The sequence below is a fragment of the Solea senegalensis genome, unplaced genomic scaffold (assembly GCF_019176455.1).
Source record: "Solea senegalensis isolate Sse05_10M unplaced genomic scaffold, IFAPA_SoseM_1 scf7180000013591, whole genome shotgun sequence".
In the NCBI taxonomy this organism is placed as follows: Eukaryota; Metazoa; Chordata; class Actinopteri; order Pleuronectiformes; family Soleidae; genus Solea; species Solea senegalensis.
In genome coordinates this window covers 1-13,834 of record NW_025320849.1, presented here as the reverse complement: position 1 = coordinate 13,834, position 13,834 = coordinate 1, and the positions used below count along the sequence as shown (strand labels likewise).

Genomic DNA, 13,834 nt, shown 5'->3' with positions numbered 1-13,834 from the left:
ATATGGATTTAATAATAACAAAAAATTCAATCTGCATTTTGTGTCTGCACTGCAGTGCATTTTAATAATATAAAATTAGATATGAACTATTAAATGGAAGAAACCAAAGGTCTCCACTTTTGGGTGAAATATATAATATTTTACAAGATTTATCCAGTTTCGCAGATCAAAAATAATAGAAACTTAGAGATTAGTAATTAACAGTCAAACATTTTAAAATGATTATTAGTACAAATGGCAAAAATCAGTCGGATTAATTGATAATCAGTCCTCTAATTAAAACTGACTAAATAGTGCAACGGTGACAGAAAAACAACACCATCAACATCTATATTGGTTCCCTGTAAGCCTTGCTTTTACTCACTTTGCCACCATTAAGGCAGCATTAAAAAATGTTTGTAGTAATGTTCCACAGTTCCACACATTTTATTCCCAGTGAACTTTGTCTTCACGTGTTTGGTGAGGTGGTAAGATCCAATATGTCACTGAGTAAATCAAATGAGGAACCCACCTGCATCTGTCTGTTCTAAAGAACTCAAAACCATCAGCGTTTCAGCCACAAACCCCCCCATCACCTTGAATTCCATCAGGACATCTCAGTCTTGTGTGTCTCAACACCTCTGTAGATTTTTGAGGAGCCAGGTGAAGGCGAAGTGACATCAGGAACCATGCGATGGATCAGGCTTTGTGAATTTGCTTTGCAGAAACACCCTGGGAACACAGATCCCCTCCTTTTTGTTGACCGTCTCTCTCAAGACGTAGTCATTGGCAACCGTTTGGAAGCCAGTGTCTTCAAAGAGCTCGGCCAGGAACTCTGGAATCAGAGAGGACAAACTGATGATTTTGGAGAAGTTCCAGGTGTTTACTGGTGACTTTTAATTTCAGAGGTTTCAGGAGAAATGTGAAGAAAAGCTCTGTGTAAAATCTCAATCTTGAAAAAAAAGGTATTTTCTGTATAAAGAGATTTGCATTTCCCATGACAACGGTGCAAATAAACAAGATTGAAATAAAAAGCTTGCAAAGATGGTGCTCATCTGTCGTACATCTTGCTTTTTCTCTCTCATTTATTCCCTCTCCTTCTTATTACTACAAAGGATGTGGCTAATACATGGTTAAAACATGAAGAAAAGGCCAGACAGGTGGAAGGAATGTAACTCAAGTAAACAGTCAACTTGATGTACAATTAATGCTTAAAAAAACAAGAGCAGCAGATAGAGCAGAGTTCATGACTCTTTTTTTTCACAGATAATTTCCAAACTTAAGAACTTTCCTAACCTTTGGAGAAGAAGTAGGACCTGGTTCCGTCTTGACGTACATAGAAGTTCTCCCCCAGCTTGTTGCCAGATTTGAATCGGAGCATGGCGTGATCGTGCAGGCCGTAGTCCCGAAACAAGACAACACCACCAGGCTTCAGCACCTTAAAAATGTTAAATGACACATTAAGATTTACCATCGGACACGTACACTTACAGCCAACTCCAGATTTACTAAATTAGAAACCCTCGTGTTCACATCTGTGATCTCACCCTGCTAATGTTCTGCAGAGCCAGCTTCATCTTCTCAGGATGGACGGCGGACAGAACAAAGATAAGCGTGACAACGTCCACGCCGTCTTCTGGCACATTCGTTCTCAGGTCATCTTTAGTTAAATCACACTGGAAGGCACAGCAACGCTCCGGGCAGTACAGAGTGTTTCGCTGTAAACGGATTAAGGTGCTGTCTTCATTAAAGCTGCATTAATAAATCCATTAACACATACTACAATTTTTATGTTGGCGTGGTGATTGCACAAGGACATGCAATTTCTTTTTAAAATAGTCAGATATTTTCTCCTATTTTTCTTTTTATTCAAAGTTGTTGTGAATAACCACAGTTCTGAGCTACTAAAAAAAAGGTCCAGTCTACATCATGGATTTATTCAATTTTCCTAGAGATTCTGTTTTTTCTGTTAATCTGAGTGATTGTGTGTGGATATGAAGTTGCATTCTAGCAGCAGACCTATACAACAAAAAACAGGAAAGCATTATTTATTGGTAATGATGAATAGATGTATCTCACTTTTACAAATTCAACAGCTCTTGGTGAGAAGTCACAGGCATAAACAAAGATGTTCAGGTCGTCCTCAAGCAGCGGGAAGATGCAGTTTCCCACACCACAGCCAGCTTCCAGCAGCACTAACCTCTGGGATTCAAACTGCAAAACAAGCAGGGAAAAAAAACACATAGCCACAGCATTAATTCACCACCTTTCATTTAATTCATGCTGTGATGACCCTAAGTTGCTCTGAATGACAGGAATAAGGAAATATTCTGCTGTGTTTCTGCAAGGAAACCTTTCTGAGAATGGTGTTTTAAAAGGAGCAATTTGCCTTTTACACGACTGAATCAACTGATTTTTTTTAATTTGCCTGAATGTTTGTTCATTTACATTTATAGATCTATCACCCCTACACAAGCTAAGCCAGTTTTGTAACGCACATTGCCAGTATTCAAGTATTCAACCTATATTTTATTTTAAAGATACAGAAAGAGCTTTAAATGCACCTGTCCTGTGTACCTAGATTACTGCAACACATTTGTTCCGTACCTAATAAAAACATCAGTAGGTATTTAGGTATTATTGCTCCATGATTAATCCTGCAGGTTGGCAAAATATCTTACCGCATATCATGCATTCCTTAAATGACAATCCCACTCATTATTAAACAATATCAAGTTATGACTCAATTAAGGCTGGTACAATTATTAGATTGGTCAATTGTTAATCAAGCACTAAATTAATCTGCAACTATTTTGCTACTCGATTAATCGCTTAGAGTGGTTTTTTTTTTTTTCAATAATTAAAACAAGCTGTCTGATTTTTTTCAGCTTCTTAAATGTGAACATTTGGTGGTTTCTTTGCTCCGTATAATAAAGAAATCATTCAAATTTAATAACATTTGTTTGTGGACAAAACAAGACATTCGAGAACATCATAATTTCCAGGTTTGGTGAACTAAATAATCGTTAGTTGCAGCCCTGGGTTCCATCAACATCAAGGTACATACTACAAAACGATATAGACTATGGAATTAAGGTTTAACTGACTGTACATGTCTTCCTCACCTCTCTGTACGCTTTCAGCTCCTCAAACTCTCTGGTGGTCCAGTGTCTGTCCTTGAAGAAATTCGTCGTGTTCCTTTTGTAAAACAAGTCCCAGTTCTTCTGCGCTTCTTTCTCCAGCTTCATCTGTTTGAAGCCGGACACCAGCGTCTGCTCCCCGCTCGATTTCTCCATCTCCTCCGGTGTTAAAAGCCTGGCTACGGAAATTTTTGTTTGATCCGTGCCACAAGGGGAAGTTTCGTCTTTCGACTCCACTTCTTCTCGAGATGGTGTTTCTTTAATGTCACATTTTGCATCTTCTGTCAGTTCCATGTTGCCTTTAAAAACACGGATTTCACAGCATCCGTGTTTATTTCGGCAGCTTAGTCTTAAATATGTTAGGAGGCGAGTTAATCATACGTTTAACATTCACTCAAATGTATTAGTAAACAACTGTAAACGTAAATATTGTTTAAAAACCTTTCTAGTGGCTACCTCTTTGCACGTTTAGTGTCCATCTTGTCCGTTACAGAAATCCATCCGTGTTACTGTTATGATAAATTCATTTCCGTGTGGTGTGGCGGCAATTTTATTCACGGCTTGTTTTCTGTCAATTGAAAACACACAGTAGTTTCTGAACGTAAACATATAATCATATAATTTTGTAAGTTATTTAACTATCATTGGATACCTTTTACAGCTTTATATTTAATGGGGGTGAATAAAGTAAAAAACAAAAAGACGACGGTAACATTTCACAGTCGGTCCAAAAGCGGAAGAGGCGCGGTTAGGTGACGAAAGAGTTGTTTTGCTAAGTGTTAGCCACGACAGGCTAACTTTGTTTCACAGTTAAAAGTCTTATTTTTTTAAGTTAAACGCATCCCCAGCGGATTTTCGGAGATAGATGTGCATTACAACGGTTCTTTTTGTGAAGCAATCGGAGACATGAACGGAAGCACGAACCCGCTGCTGGACAAAGAGGAGCATGTTTTGAAGCTCGGAGAAAGCTTCGAGAAGAGGCCAAAATCTTCCTTTCACACCATCAGATGTGAGCGTCGACAAAATATAGAAGTGAACAGATTAAACAGTTGTAAAAGTGAATGTGTGAATGTGTGGAATACATTGGTGTATGGCATTAATTCGCTCGCACGGACGAGGAACCTGCCTCTTATATAACCCCCGTGCCCATGAGGAGGATAAGTAAATTACGTCATTTGCATAGCAAACGTGTAGCTACACATGCATTTCTTTGAATAAAAATTACATCATATTTGCATATTATATTTGCTATTACTCAAAAAATGATTTAAAGAAATCACAGTGTGTAATATTATGACATAGGAAGACGTGCTCTTCAGAAAATGTATTAACTTTTTATTTAGAATGTCTTAACACTGTAAGTGACTCTTAAACTAATTACTTCCAGTATCCAGTTGGTTTTGAATAAATAAACAAATACAATTAAAGTAAATATCTTTTTTCCCACAAAAGCTGTTTTGCAAGGATGATTCAATTAATAGTTAACAAAATTACTTGTCAACTGTTTTGAAAATTGTTTTTATAAAGAATTAAAATAATATTTTTGCTTAAATATGAATATTCACTGGTGTGTTTGCGCCATATAACAAAAACAAAAAATTGTACAAGTTTGGTTTGTAGACAAAATTAGACAATTGAGAATAATTATAATAATAATCTTTTTCAAGGTTTTAATCTAAATAACGAATCATTTTTCAACATTCTCTGACACTTAATCAAGAAAATGAGCAATAGATGAATTGATTGTTGGTTGCAGCCCTGTCATATCACGGTTACAGTTTAAGTCAGTACAGACAGACGAAGTGTTGGGTCGATAATGGAATAATAATATCAATATAAGTGTGTTTTTGGGGATTAAAAGGTGTCAATACCTTTGCCAAGGACGTTGTGTTTTTGACCACATTTGTCAGGTTGACAGTAAATGACAGAAACAAAGCAGCCTCAGCAGAGGTTTGCGCTCTCTGTGAACTTTGTTTATGTTTAAAATATTTGTTGACCTGACTGAATCACCCTGTGTCGTTCTTTGACAGATGACTTTAAACCAGCATCGATTGACACGAGCTGCGAGGGAGAGCTACAAGTTGGGAAAGGAGATGAAGTTACCATCACATTACCTCACATTCCGGTAAAACTGCTGTTCTCTATTTCAACTTTCTATCCCTGTGCCTGTATGTTTCCAGAGGAGGGAACAGAGGGACGATAAGCATATGTGAATGTTTAATGTTTTCATCAATTATTATGAGCAGTGATTCCCAAACACTGGTTGGAGACCCATAGATTGGTCGTGGGAGATCCTTTTTGGAGTGTCACCAAAAAAATTAACAGAATTTTCCCAAACTTTTAGTGAATGTGCATGTTTTAAATAACATGAATTAGATTTTAGTTAACTCACTAAACATCTCTTGGAAATGGTTAGTTTACCAAATTAAAATCTGTTATGATGATTTACCTGTTGTTTAATTACTGATATAAAATGAAAAAAAATATAAAAAATAATTATGCCAGGTTTTGGAAAACATTTTTGCTTAACCGTCAAGCCAAAGACAACAAAAGAAGAAATCAATTAGTATAATTGGACAAAAAAAAATTACGTCTCTGGTTATTTTACCTGAGATTATTGAGAATCATTCCTCAGGAAAAACTGTGCCAAAAGGTTGGCACAGTGATAAAAGAACCTGAGATAAAACATTTTACTGTTTGTTTTTCCCCAGGGATCCACGCCTCCCATGACCGTGTTTAAAGGAAACAAGCGCCCGTACCAGAAGGACTGCGTGCTCATCATAAACCACGACACCGGGGAATTTGTCCTGGAGAAGCTGAGCAGCAGCATCCAGGTCAAGAAAACCAGGTGAGATACACTGACATAAAGTCATTTCATAAGGACACCTGAGAAGTTTGGCTCCACCTGGTGGACACTGACTATTACTACAATAAATGCAGCAACAGTGTCCAAAAAAGTCACACTGACTCATTCTAGTAGTATTCATTCATTTTGAATCAAAACTGAACATTTATATCCTAAATGCATCATGTTTTAATGTTGTCCTTAAGTAAAACTTGTCCTTGACACAAACATGCTTTTTCTTCTCCATTGTCTTCACATCACCTGGAGGGATTTTACGGAGGTTGAGTTAAAGATAAAAAAAACAGTTGGTGCATCTGCTGCTAATGTGTGTGTTTTAGGGCAGAGGGCAGCAGTAAGATTCAAGCCCGGATCGAACAGCAGTCAGTGCGGTCCAGTCAGCCCAGCTCTCAGTTTAGGGCCCCCACCAAGCCCGGAACCGGGGTCAAGACTTCGCCATCCCCTTCCAAGGATAATCCGTCACCAGAGCCGCAGCTCGATGACATCAAAAGAGGTGAGGACGCTCAGCCACGGCCTGTGTTAGAGCCTTTGTGTTAGAGTGAAGCAAACTCTCTTGTGTGTGTGTGTGTGTGTGTGTGTGTGTTGTCACAAACCCACATTCACCCTTTTCTCAGAGCTGCGAGCAGAGGTGGACATGATTGAGGAGATGAGCAGCAGCGGCAGCAGCAGCTCCTCAGACTCGGCGAGCGCATCGGGGAGCGGTGACGACAGCAGCGACGGCGAACACGACGCCCCGCGACCGCTCAGTCAGACCTCGCCCAGCTGCCAGCCTGTGGCCAACGGAGGAGCCGACTGGCAGCAGGGCAACAACCAGCTCATGAATACGCTCAGTGAGTATCAGAGTGACACAAAGATACTGTCATGCACGTACACACACACTTTAATAACGACCGTCTCTTTTTACATCACAATATTCCTAACCTGTATCACTCTTCCTTTTCTTCCTTACAGGAAATGATCTCCAGCTCAGTGAATCAGGCAGTGACAGTGATGATGACTGACCTCTGCTGGTCAGTCTCATGCTCCCTCCTCTTCCTCCTCCTCCTCTCTGCCTGGTTCTTTTGCTGTGGTAGCTGACTCCAGCTGTATATCTGGTTTTTACTTTATTCTTCGTATCTCCTCAAAGCTGATCAGCCTGGATCTTAAAAGAGTGTATTTTTTATTAGATGTATATTTTGTTTTGTATAGCAAAGTTTTAGAGAAAGAGACTTTTACGTGAGAGGTTTGGCAGATTATATTTGAGAGTGAACACACATATTTTCTGTACCTAGAGCAGCTAGTTTTACCTACTCGTGTCTTGTGTCTTTGTTTGGTCTGTTTGCGGTAAAATGAGGCGGAGACTGACGTGGAGTATCATCCCTCCGTCTCTTCCCGTGTCACATCGTTTGAGGTTTGTGGGGATTATCTAGACATTCTGTTTCAGTCAGATAAGAATATAAAAACAGCATATTTTGCACAGTGCAGCCTGTGCATGATTAGCATCAAAACAGAGACAAAACTCGTCAATTCGTATCATCTGCCAATCTGAGTGTTGAGCTCAGATTATGCAGCGGTGTTGACGGTGAGGCAAAAGTCTCATTAAAGTCACATTTTAACCACAGATGGTTTGTGTGAGGTTGTATAAATGATATAATAATAGTAATATAATTCATGCCACCCATGTGCTTACGACAAATATGAGACATGCAGGAAAAACAGATTTTAGCCACTTAAAGGTCCAGTGTGCAGAATTTAGGGCAAATTACTTTTTAAGTGTACAATCACCTGATTGTATGAATTGTTGTTTCTCATTTTACACAGAATGAACCTTTTATATTCACGTCCGGAGCTGAGTCAACTCTATGGAGACCACTAAGTTTTTTTCACAGTGGCCCACAAGGGACAAACTAAACATCTTTTGAGCTTTGACGCTAACTGAAGGCTACATGGGTTCTCCAACACACTTGGAAGAGAAGGGTGAGGTGAGGGATATTCAGCTACACACTGTACCTTTAAGAAAAGGTAAAATCCACACCTTTATGTTATATTCCGCATATATTCACCGCTTGATCGCACTCTTACTCAATCTTCCCTGACTGGAGACTGAAGCTTGTGTTGCTCTGTAAACCGCTCACTCCCCTGGACCAAAGTCCATACAGAAAATGTGCGTTTTCTTCACACCATCCACTGCTGCTTCCATCAGTAATCATAAAGGTCATTTTTTTGTGTTTTAAATACTTTTTGTTTGTATTTCATTGAGGAACGCAAACAAGATAGCAGTCGACGAGCAGTACCTCACGCAATCATACTTAAAAAAACCAAACCATGAACTAACTCTTTACATTGTTGTTTTGCTCATACGGAGCAGTAAGCTAATTTAAATGTCAATAACACAATAACAGTATAACCAGTTACAGTATGAAAACAATACCTCAGGGTTAACTACAGTTAATCACAGTTATTATTATCAGTTATGATATTTGGAACCCGATCGGGATTAAATCCAGAAAAGGGCAAACACATTTCCCTTTCAAAAAGATGTGATTGTCACTTATATACAGCACCCTCTCATGCCTTATACAGCTGCTCAGACTGGAAACAAAGGTGAATGTATCATTTCTTTTTTTAAATGCCAAAGAGTTGATGCCGTGGGTTCATTCTGCTTCTGTCGGAGTCTGTGATGTGTTTATTAACAGCTGAGCTCGTTACTGGATTTTGTCGTTTAATATTTGGGAAATAATATCACTTTTATTTCGATATGCACCCTCACATTGGGAGAATTATGTGACATTATGGCATTTGTTGGTGCTTTATATCACGGTTGTACAGAGCAGAGATAAGTGTAAGTTAGTGTTTGAGACGACGACAGTTACAGTTCTGTCCTGTTTGTCGGATTATTTGCCGTTTGTGTGTTTGTTTGTTTTGTGTGAGAAGCGTCTGTTAAAAAAAACAAAACACTGCTCCGGCTCAGTTCTGTTGTCTGATGGACTCTGTTGTTGTTGTTGTTTTTGGTGCTTTAGGTTTTTCGGTCATGTTCTAGTGATACGTTTACAGGAAATGCGTTTGTACAAATTTGAAGTGTATTAAAAGTTTGTCAATGTGTTTAAAAAGTGTCATTCTTTTTTTTATTTGACGAGGGACATGGTGTAACTATGGCAACAGTAATGTGCAGTATTTCACTGTCAAGTTCAGAGAGATTTTCTTTCATGAGAAGGAGTTTGCTGAGCGTGAAATTATGAAAAAGGCTTGTAATAATTATAAAAAAAAAGGGTCCTGAAATCCTTGAAGGTTTTACATATGAAAAAAAAATCTCAAGGCCCTTGAAAATGTCATGGGTCATTGAAAGTGCTTGAATTTTGTGCAAGAAAGAAGTTAAGTTGATATTAAGTAAATGTTAGTAACGCCAGAACAAGCATCGAGTCATAATTACTAGCGCTGTTGTGGACACTGTCCACTGTCTCTCTGTCATTGACGTGAGACACCGTGCAGAACAATGAGCGAGTAACGTAAAGCAAGAGAGAGCAAACGACGACGTGATGAAATGAAAATTCCTAGATCTCACCATAGAAAAATTACAAATAATGACTTTGACCAAGATCCCAAGGACAATCACATGTTCAGATGCAGAGCGTGCTGCAAATCAATAAAAGTGGACGCCATCATGGGCAAAGTGGCTCTTACAAGTCGCCCTCCCAGCACATTCAATCCTTGAATTTGGGGAAATTGGTCCTGGAAAGTCCTTGAAAAGTCCCTTAAGATGAAGATGTGGCAACCCTGAAATTTAAAAATTTTAAATAATCAACTTTGGGGGCAGTCTCACTTCAAGCATAATAACTCTTGGTATGAATTTATATGATTTGCCAACTCACAAAAAGCAACTAAACGTGATTTTACACTTTTATTTCAGTTCAGTCTCGACTTTAACTTCATTTTTAAAAAAGGATATTCTCAGGCATTTGCCCATTAAATGGGAAAAGTGTGAAAGGAGAAGAAACAGAGAGAGAGAGAGAGAGAGAAAGGAGGGGGCAAACTTGAATCAAAGTAAAAAAACAACAACACTGGATTTAAATCCAGGCTGCTGCAGGAAGCCTGAGTCGGGTGAACCAACTTTAAATGAACATAAAATTCCGTAAATTCAGACTGATGAGTTGTTATCAATACTTGACTTCATTTTTTTCCTGTCTGGCAAATCACCATCCTTTCTTTGTTTTTTTTAGGGATTTGAACCAGCGACCTCAGACGTTCTTCTACGCCGATTGTTCAGTAAAATATCTCAAGGCTCCAAAGAGTAAAGACAAAAAAGTCAAAGTGTAACTTTGATAAAAAGATTATATTGCTGGTCTTAAATAATCGTTGTCAAGTGAAACATATATGCTTTAGATGAACACCTTCAGTTTGATACGAACCACAACGAGCTGTACACGGAGCAGAAACGCAATACAGTACTTTTTCCCTGCGATGGTGCAACAACTGAGTCACAGTAACACAACAGTAACACTACAAATACATAAATAGCTTCTGTTTCCCTTTAAATCGATTAGAACTCAATTATATCCGCGATTCTGGCTCCTTCTACGACATGTCATTTGACTAATATATAAATTAACAATATCAACAACAAATAATAATTATAATAATTATAATAATATAATAATAATTAGAACAACAATATAAAAGCATTTTTGTCTTTCATATAAATCTGGTTAGCTTACAGTATGAAACGAGGATCACGGGGACAGTTTGATATGATGCGTCAGACAGTTTGTTTCTCTGCTTTGACTCTCGCTCGAGTGTTTGTGAGAGAAACGCTGGCCGCCATTTTGGCTCGAACAGGAGTCCATCGGCCTTGGTTGTTTCCTGAGCGTCTGTAATCACGCGCCGGACCTTCCCCAGACAGCAGAGAGCATTAAACCTCCAAGCGGTTTTCCCTTGAGACTTGAGTTCTTTCTCTACCAAGCCTAGCATTAGCATTGACCTTCTGTGGCGGCGACTGGTGTCGTAACAGTACATGAAATCACGCAGTGCTTGAGGATCACCACTGCGGCACTCGATGAGTCGACTCCAAACCCAAACTCTTCCTGGCAAGTTGGGCACCGTGTATTTATGAAACTAAATGACCCTCCCCTTTTCCTAAACCTAACCTAACCTAACCTAACCCCCCTCCCACCCAGGTCACAAGGGTCACCGGCCAGGACAGGAAATGGGTTTGATGCATCGGCCCTGGAACAGCACCAGGTTGGCGGGACAGTGGCAGCCGGCCACGCAGGGCTTGTGGCACGGTCCGATCTCGTTCCAGTTGTCGCAGGTTTTGGTGCAGCCCGGGCCGCAGGTGTCGTACACGGCGCCGTGTTTACACTGGGTCGCTGATGGGAGGGAAGAGAAGGTCGTACACTTTAAAAATGAGCGCGTCAGCTTTGAAATATCTGGTGTGAGAGCTGTTAGTCGTCGATCGGAGGATGGCCTGATGAGTGTCGAGGGGTTAGAGCGAGAAAAAAGACAACATGCACAAACATGAATACTGTCACGTGTATCTGTCTTTATTAAAGGGATAGTTCAATAGTATGCTTTTATAGGAATACTGTATGTTTCTGGTTTATCAGACAGCCTTTACCGACTGGAAACTGAAGTGTGTGTGTGACTTTGTAAACCGCTCACTCTCCAGTATCAAATCCCAGAGAGAAAATCAGTGTTTTTAACATTCAACGCTGTCATGTTTGGTTAGTTTATGTCACTCAGGTAAATGAAAATCAAGACGATTTCAAACACCCAACTCTCAAAATAACACCTTTGAACTTAATGATGGAGGCAGCAGTGAATGGACGACACCTGTGCGCCGTGATGTAAAAATGCTGATTTTCTCTATAGATATTGGTGCAGGAAGTGAGAGGATTGCAAACAACACTTTGATTTTATTAGGTGCGCATTTTGTGAAGTGCTATGAACTACAGAACCAATAGCCATACAGTGTTCAAAAATGTTGAATTTTGAAAAGTTAAAAGTGGTTTGAACTCTTGATAATCTGCCGATTATTGATTATTTGAAATGATCTACAAGCTGGTTTGGTTTTAATCAGTTAAAAAAAAAAGAATTAGTGGTATTTAATCATCAGAATAAGTGGTATTTTTGGTCTTTCACTCACCCATACAGGCGGTGTCGGCCCTCCAGAGGACGGGCACTCCCTCCCTCTCACAGGCTCGGCTGTAGGCGATGAATGACTCGCAGTAGCAGTTTTTATGGACCGGGCATTCACACATGTCCGTCACACACGACCTGCAGGGGGCAGCATTTAGTTTATTCATGAGGATGAGAGATGTACAGTTTGGTTCTGATCAGTTTATATCTGTTTTCTTTCTCCAGCTCTTAGTTTCTACTGAGGCTCCTGCAAAACCCAGATAATAAAGATGAAGCGAGGAACATAGAGTATGACAGACACTGACATTACTTTAAAAACAACAACAATATAATTCTAACAGTTAAATATTCCCTGAAGGTGTTCTTAAGATAACACTTTCACACATGACCTCTTACTACCAGAATATGAGTTAATCCATGAGTGTAAATAAACATTTGAGCAAAAGTTTAAGAAATTTCCTCAAATTTTCCCTGAGATGTTGCATTAATAAGATCAAACACATGTTTTTAATTGTCACAGTCGTCTTCCTCTTCAACTTTTACCAACCAGCAAACTCTTAGACACACACTGAAGTCTGGACGTGTTTTAAAACATTAGTTTGGACGAATGTTTTCATCATGACATCACACACACACTTCTGTCCTCACCTGTAGAAAGGGCCGAAGTCGACCACCCGGTGACACTTCTGAAACTCCCACGACTTTATCTTCTGGCACTCCCTGTGAGCACGGAACTTGACTTTGACGCTGCCGGGACACAGGAAGGACGTAGGCCGGCGAGGCAGAGCCTGCTGGGTGCACACCTCGTTTCCGTCGACTCGCCACGACTCGGCAAACTCGTCCAGGTCGAACTTGAACTGGCCGTCGCCTCCCATGGTGTCGTCGCGCTTCTGGCCATTGTAGTTGCCGCACAGGCCGCAGAGACGTCCGCGCAGGTGAGGGGCGGCTACGACCTCAACGAAACTGTCGCCGTCCCATGTGATCTCCAGACCTGCCGGTGGAGGTGAATAAAACTTTGTATTTTATTTTCACTACAAGTTTTAACAAAACTGGATAAAGCCTTTTGTCAATACTCTCTGTTCATTTAGTCGTCTTCTAAAAACATACAGATGCTTAAGAAATTAATATGACCAGAAATTGTTGGGGGCAGTGTAACCAATAGTTGTCCTGAGATGACCATGGACATTTTAACATTAGCTTCGTGAAATAAACAACATTGTGGCCCCTTTTATATTTTAATAAATACAAGATCATAACCTCATTCACCTTTACTATGTTTGCGTGTGTGCTGCCCTCATGTGGAAGTACTGCTAAACAGCAATGCCAACGTCGTTTCAGACAGTCAAAGCTTTAGATGTTTGAATGAATGAATGAGCCTTTAAAACTTAAGCATTCCTTTAAAAAACGTACTAATTTGTTCCTAGTGGCAGAAAATGTCACCTTCCCAAAAACTGCTGTAAAAATAAAATATATAAATATTTTTTCCACTTTATATGAGTCAGTCTTTTAAAACTACTTCAGCCTGAAATATACATATCAAATATGAATTATATTTTTGTAGTATGTTTAAACAACAATCATTACATTACATTACATTACATTACATGTCATTTAGCAGACGCTTTTATCCAAAGCGACTTACAAAAGTGCATTTAAACATTTGGGTACATATAAGAGCTAGAAGTAAGTAAGAGCTTCAAGTAGAACAAACTATTAAGTGCTAGTCATAAGGGCGATGTAC

At 39.5% G+C, this 13,834-nt stretch overlaps 3 protein-coding genes across 3 annotated transcripts; 1 reads left to right on the top strand and 2 right to left on the bottom strand.

The window, feature by feature from the left end:
- LOC122760425 (tRNA N(3)-methylcytidine methyltransferase METTL6-like) lies at window positions 1-3,790 on the bottom strand. The gene is made up of 5 exons (XM_044015523.1): window positions 3,105-3,790; window positions 2,059-2,193; window positions 1,527-1,697; window positions 1,276-1,417; window positions 1-814 (listed from the first exon to the last, which is right to left on the bottom strand). Exons 1-5 carry the CDS (start codon window positions 3,411-3,413, stop codon window positions 660-662), a joined length of 912 nt encoding a protein of 303 aa, XP_043871458.1. The 5' UTR covers window positions 3,414-3,790; the 3' UTR covers window positions 1-659.
- Window positions 3,791-3,883: 93 nt separating this feature from the next.
- On the top strand, window positions 3,884-7,582 carry LOC122760426 (ELL-associated factor 1-like). Its single transcript, XM_044015524.1, has 6 exons — window positions 3,884-4,128; window positions 5,150-5,244; window positions 5,831-5,967; window positions 6,303-6,475; window positions 6,597-6,812; window positions 6,934-7,582. Exons 1-6 carry the CDS (start codon window positions 4,026-4,028, stop codon window positions 6,981-6,983), a joined length of 774 nt encoding a protein of 257 aa, XP_043871459.1. The 5' UTR covers window positions 3,884-4,025; the 3' UTR covers window positions 6,984-7,582.
- Window positions 7,583-10,272: 2,690 nt separating this feature from the next.
- Window positions 10,273-13,094, bottom strand: LOC122760424 (BMP-binding endothelial regulator protein-like). Its single transcript, XM_044015522.1, has 3 exons — window positions 12,742-13,094; window positions 12,101-12,231; window positions 10,273-11,324 (listed from the first exon to the last, which is right to left on the bottom strand). The coding sequence occupies exons 1-3, from the start codon at window positions 12,966-12,968 to the stop codon at window positions 11,143-11,145; spliced, it is 540 nt and encodes a 179-aa protein (XP_043871457.1). The 5' UTR covers window positions 12,969-13,094; the 3' UTR covers window positions 10,273-11,142.
- Window positions 13,095-13,834: the final 740 nt, after the last annotated feature.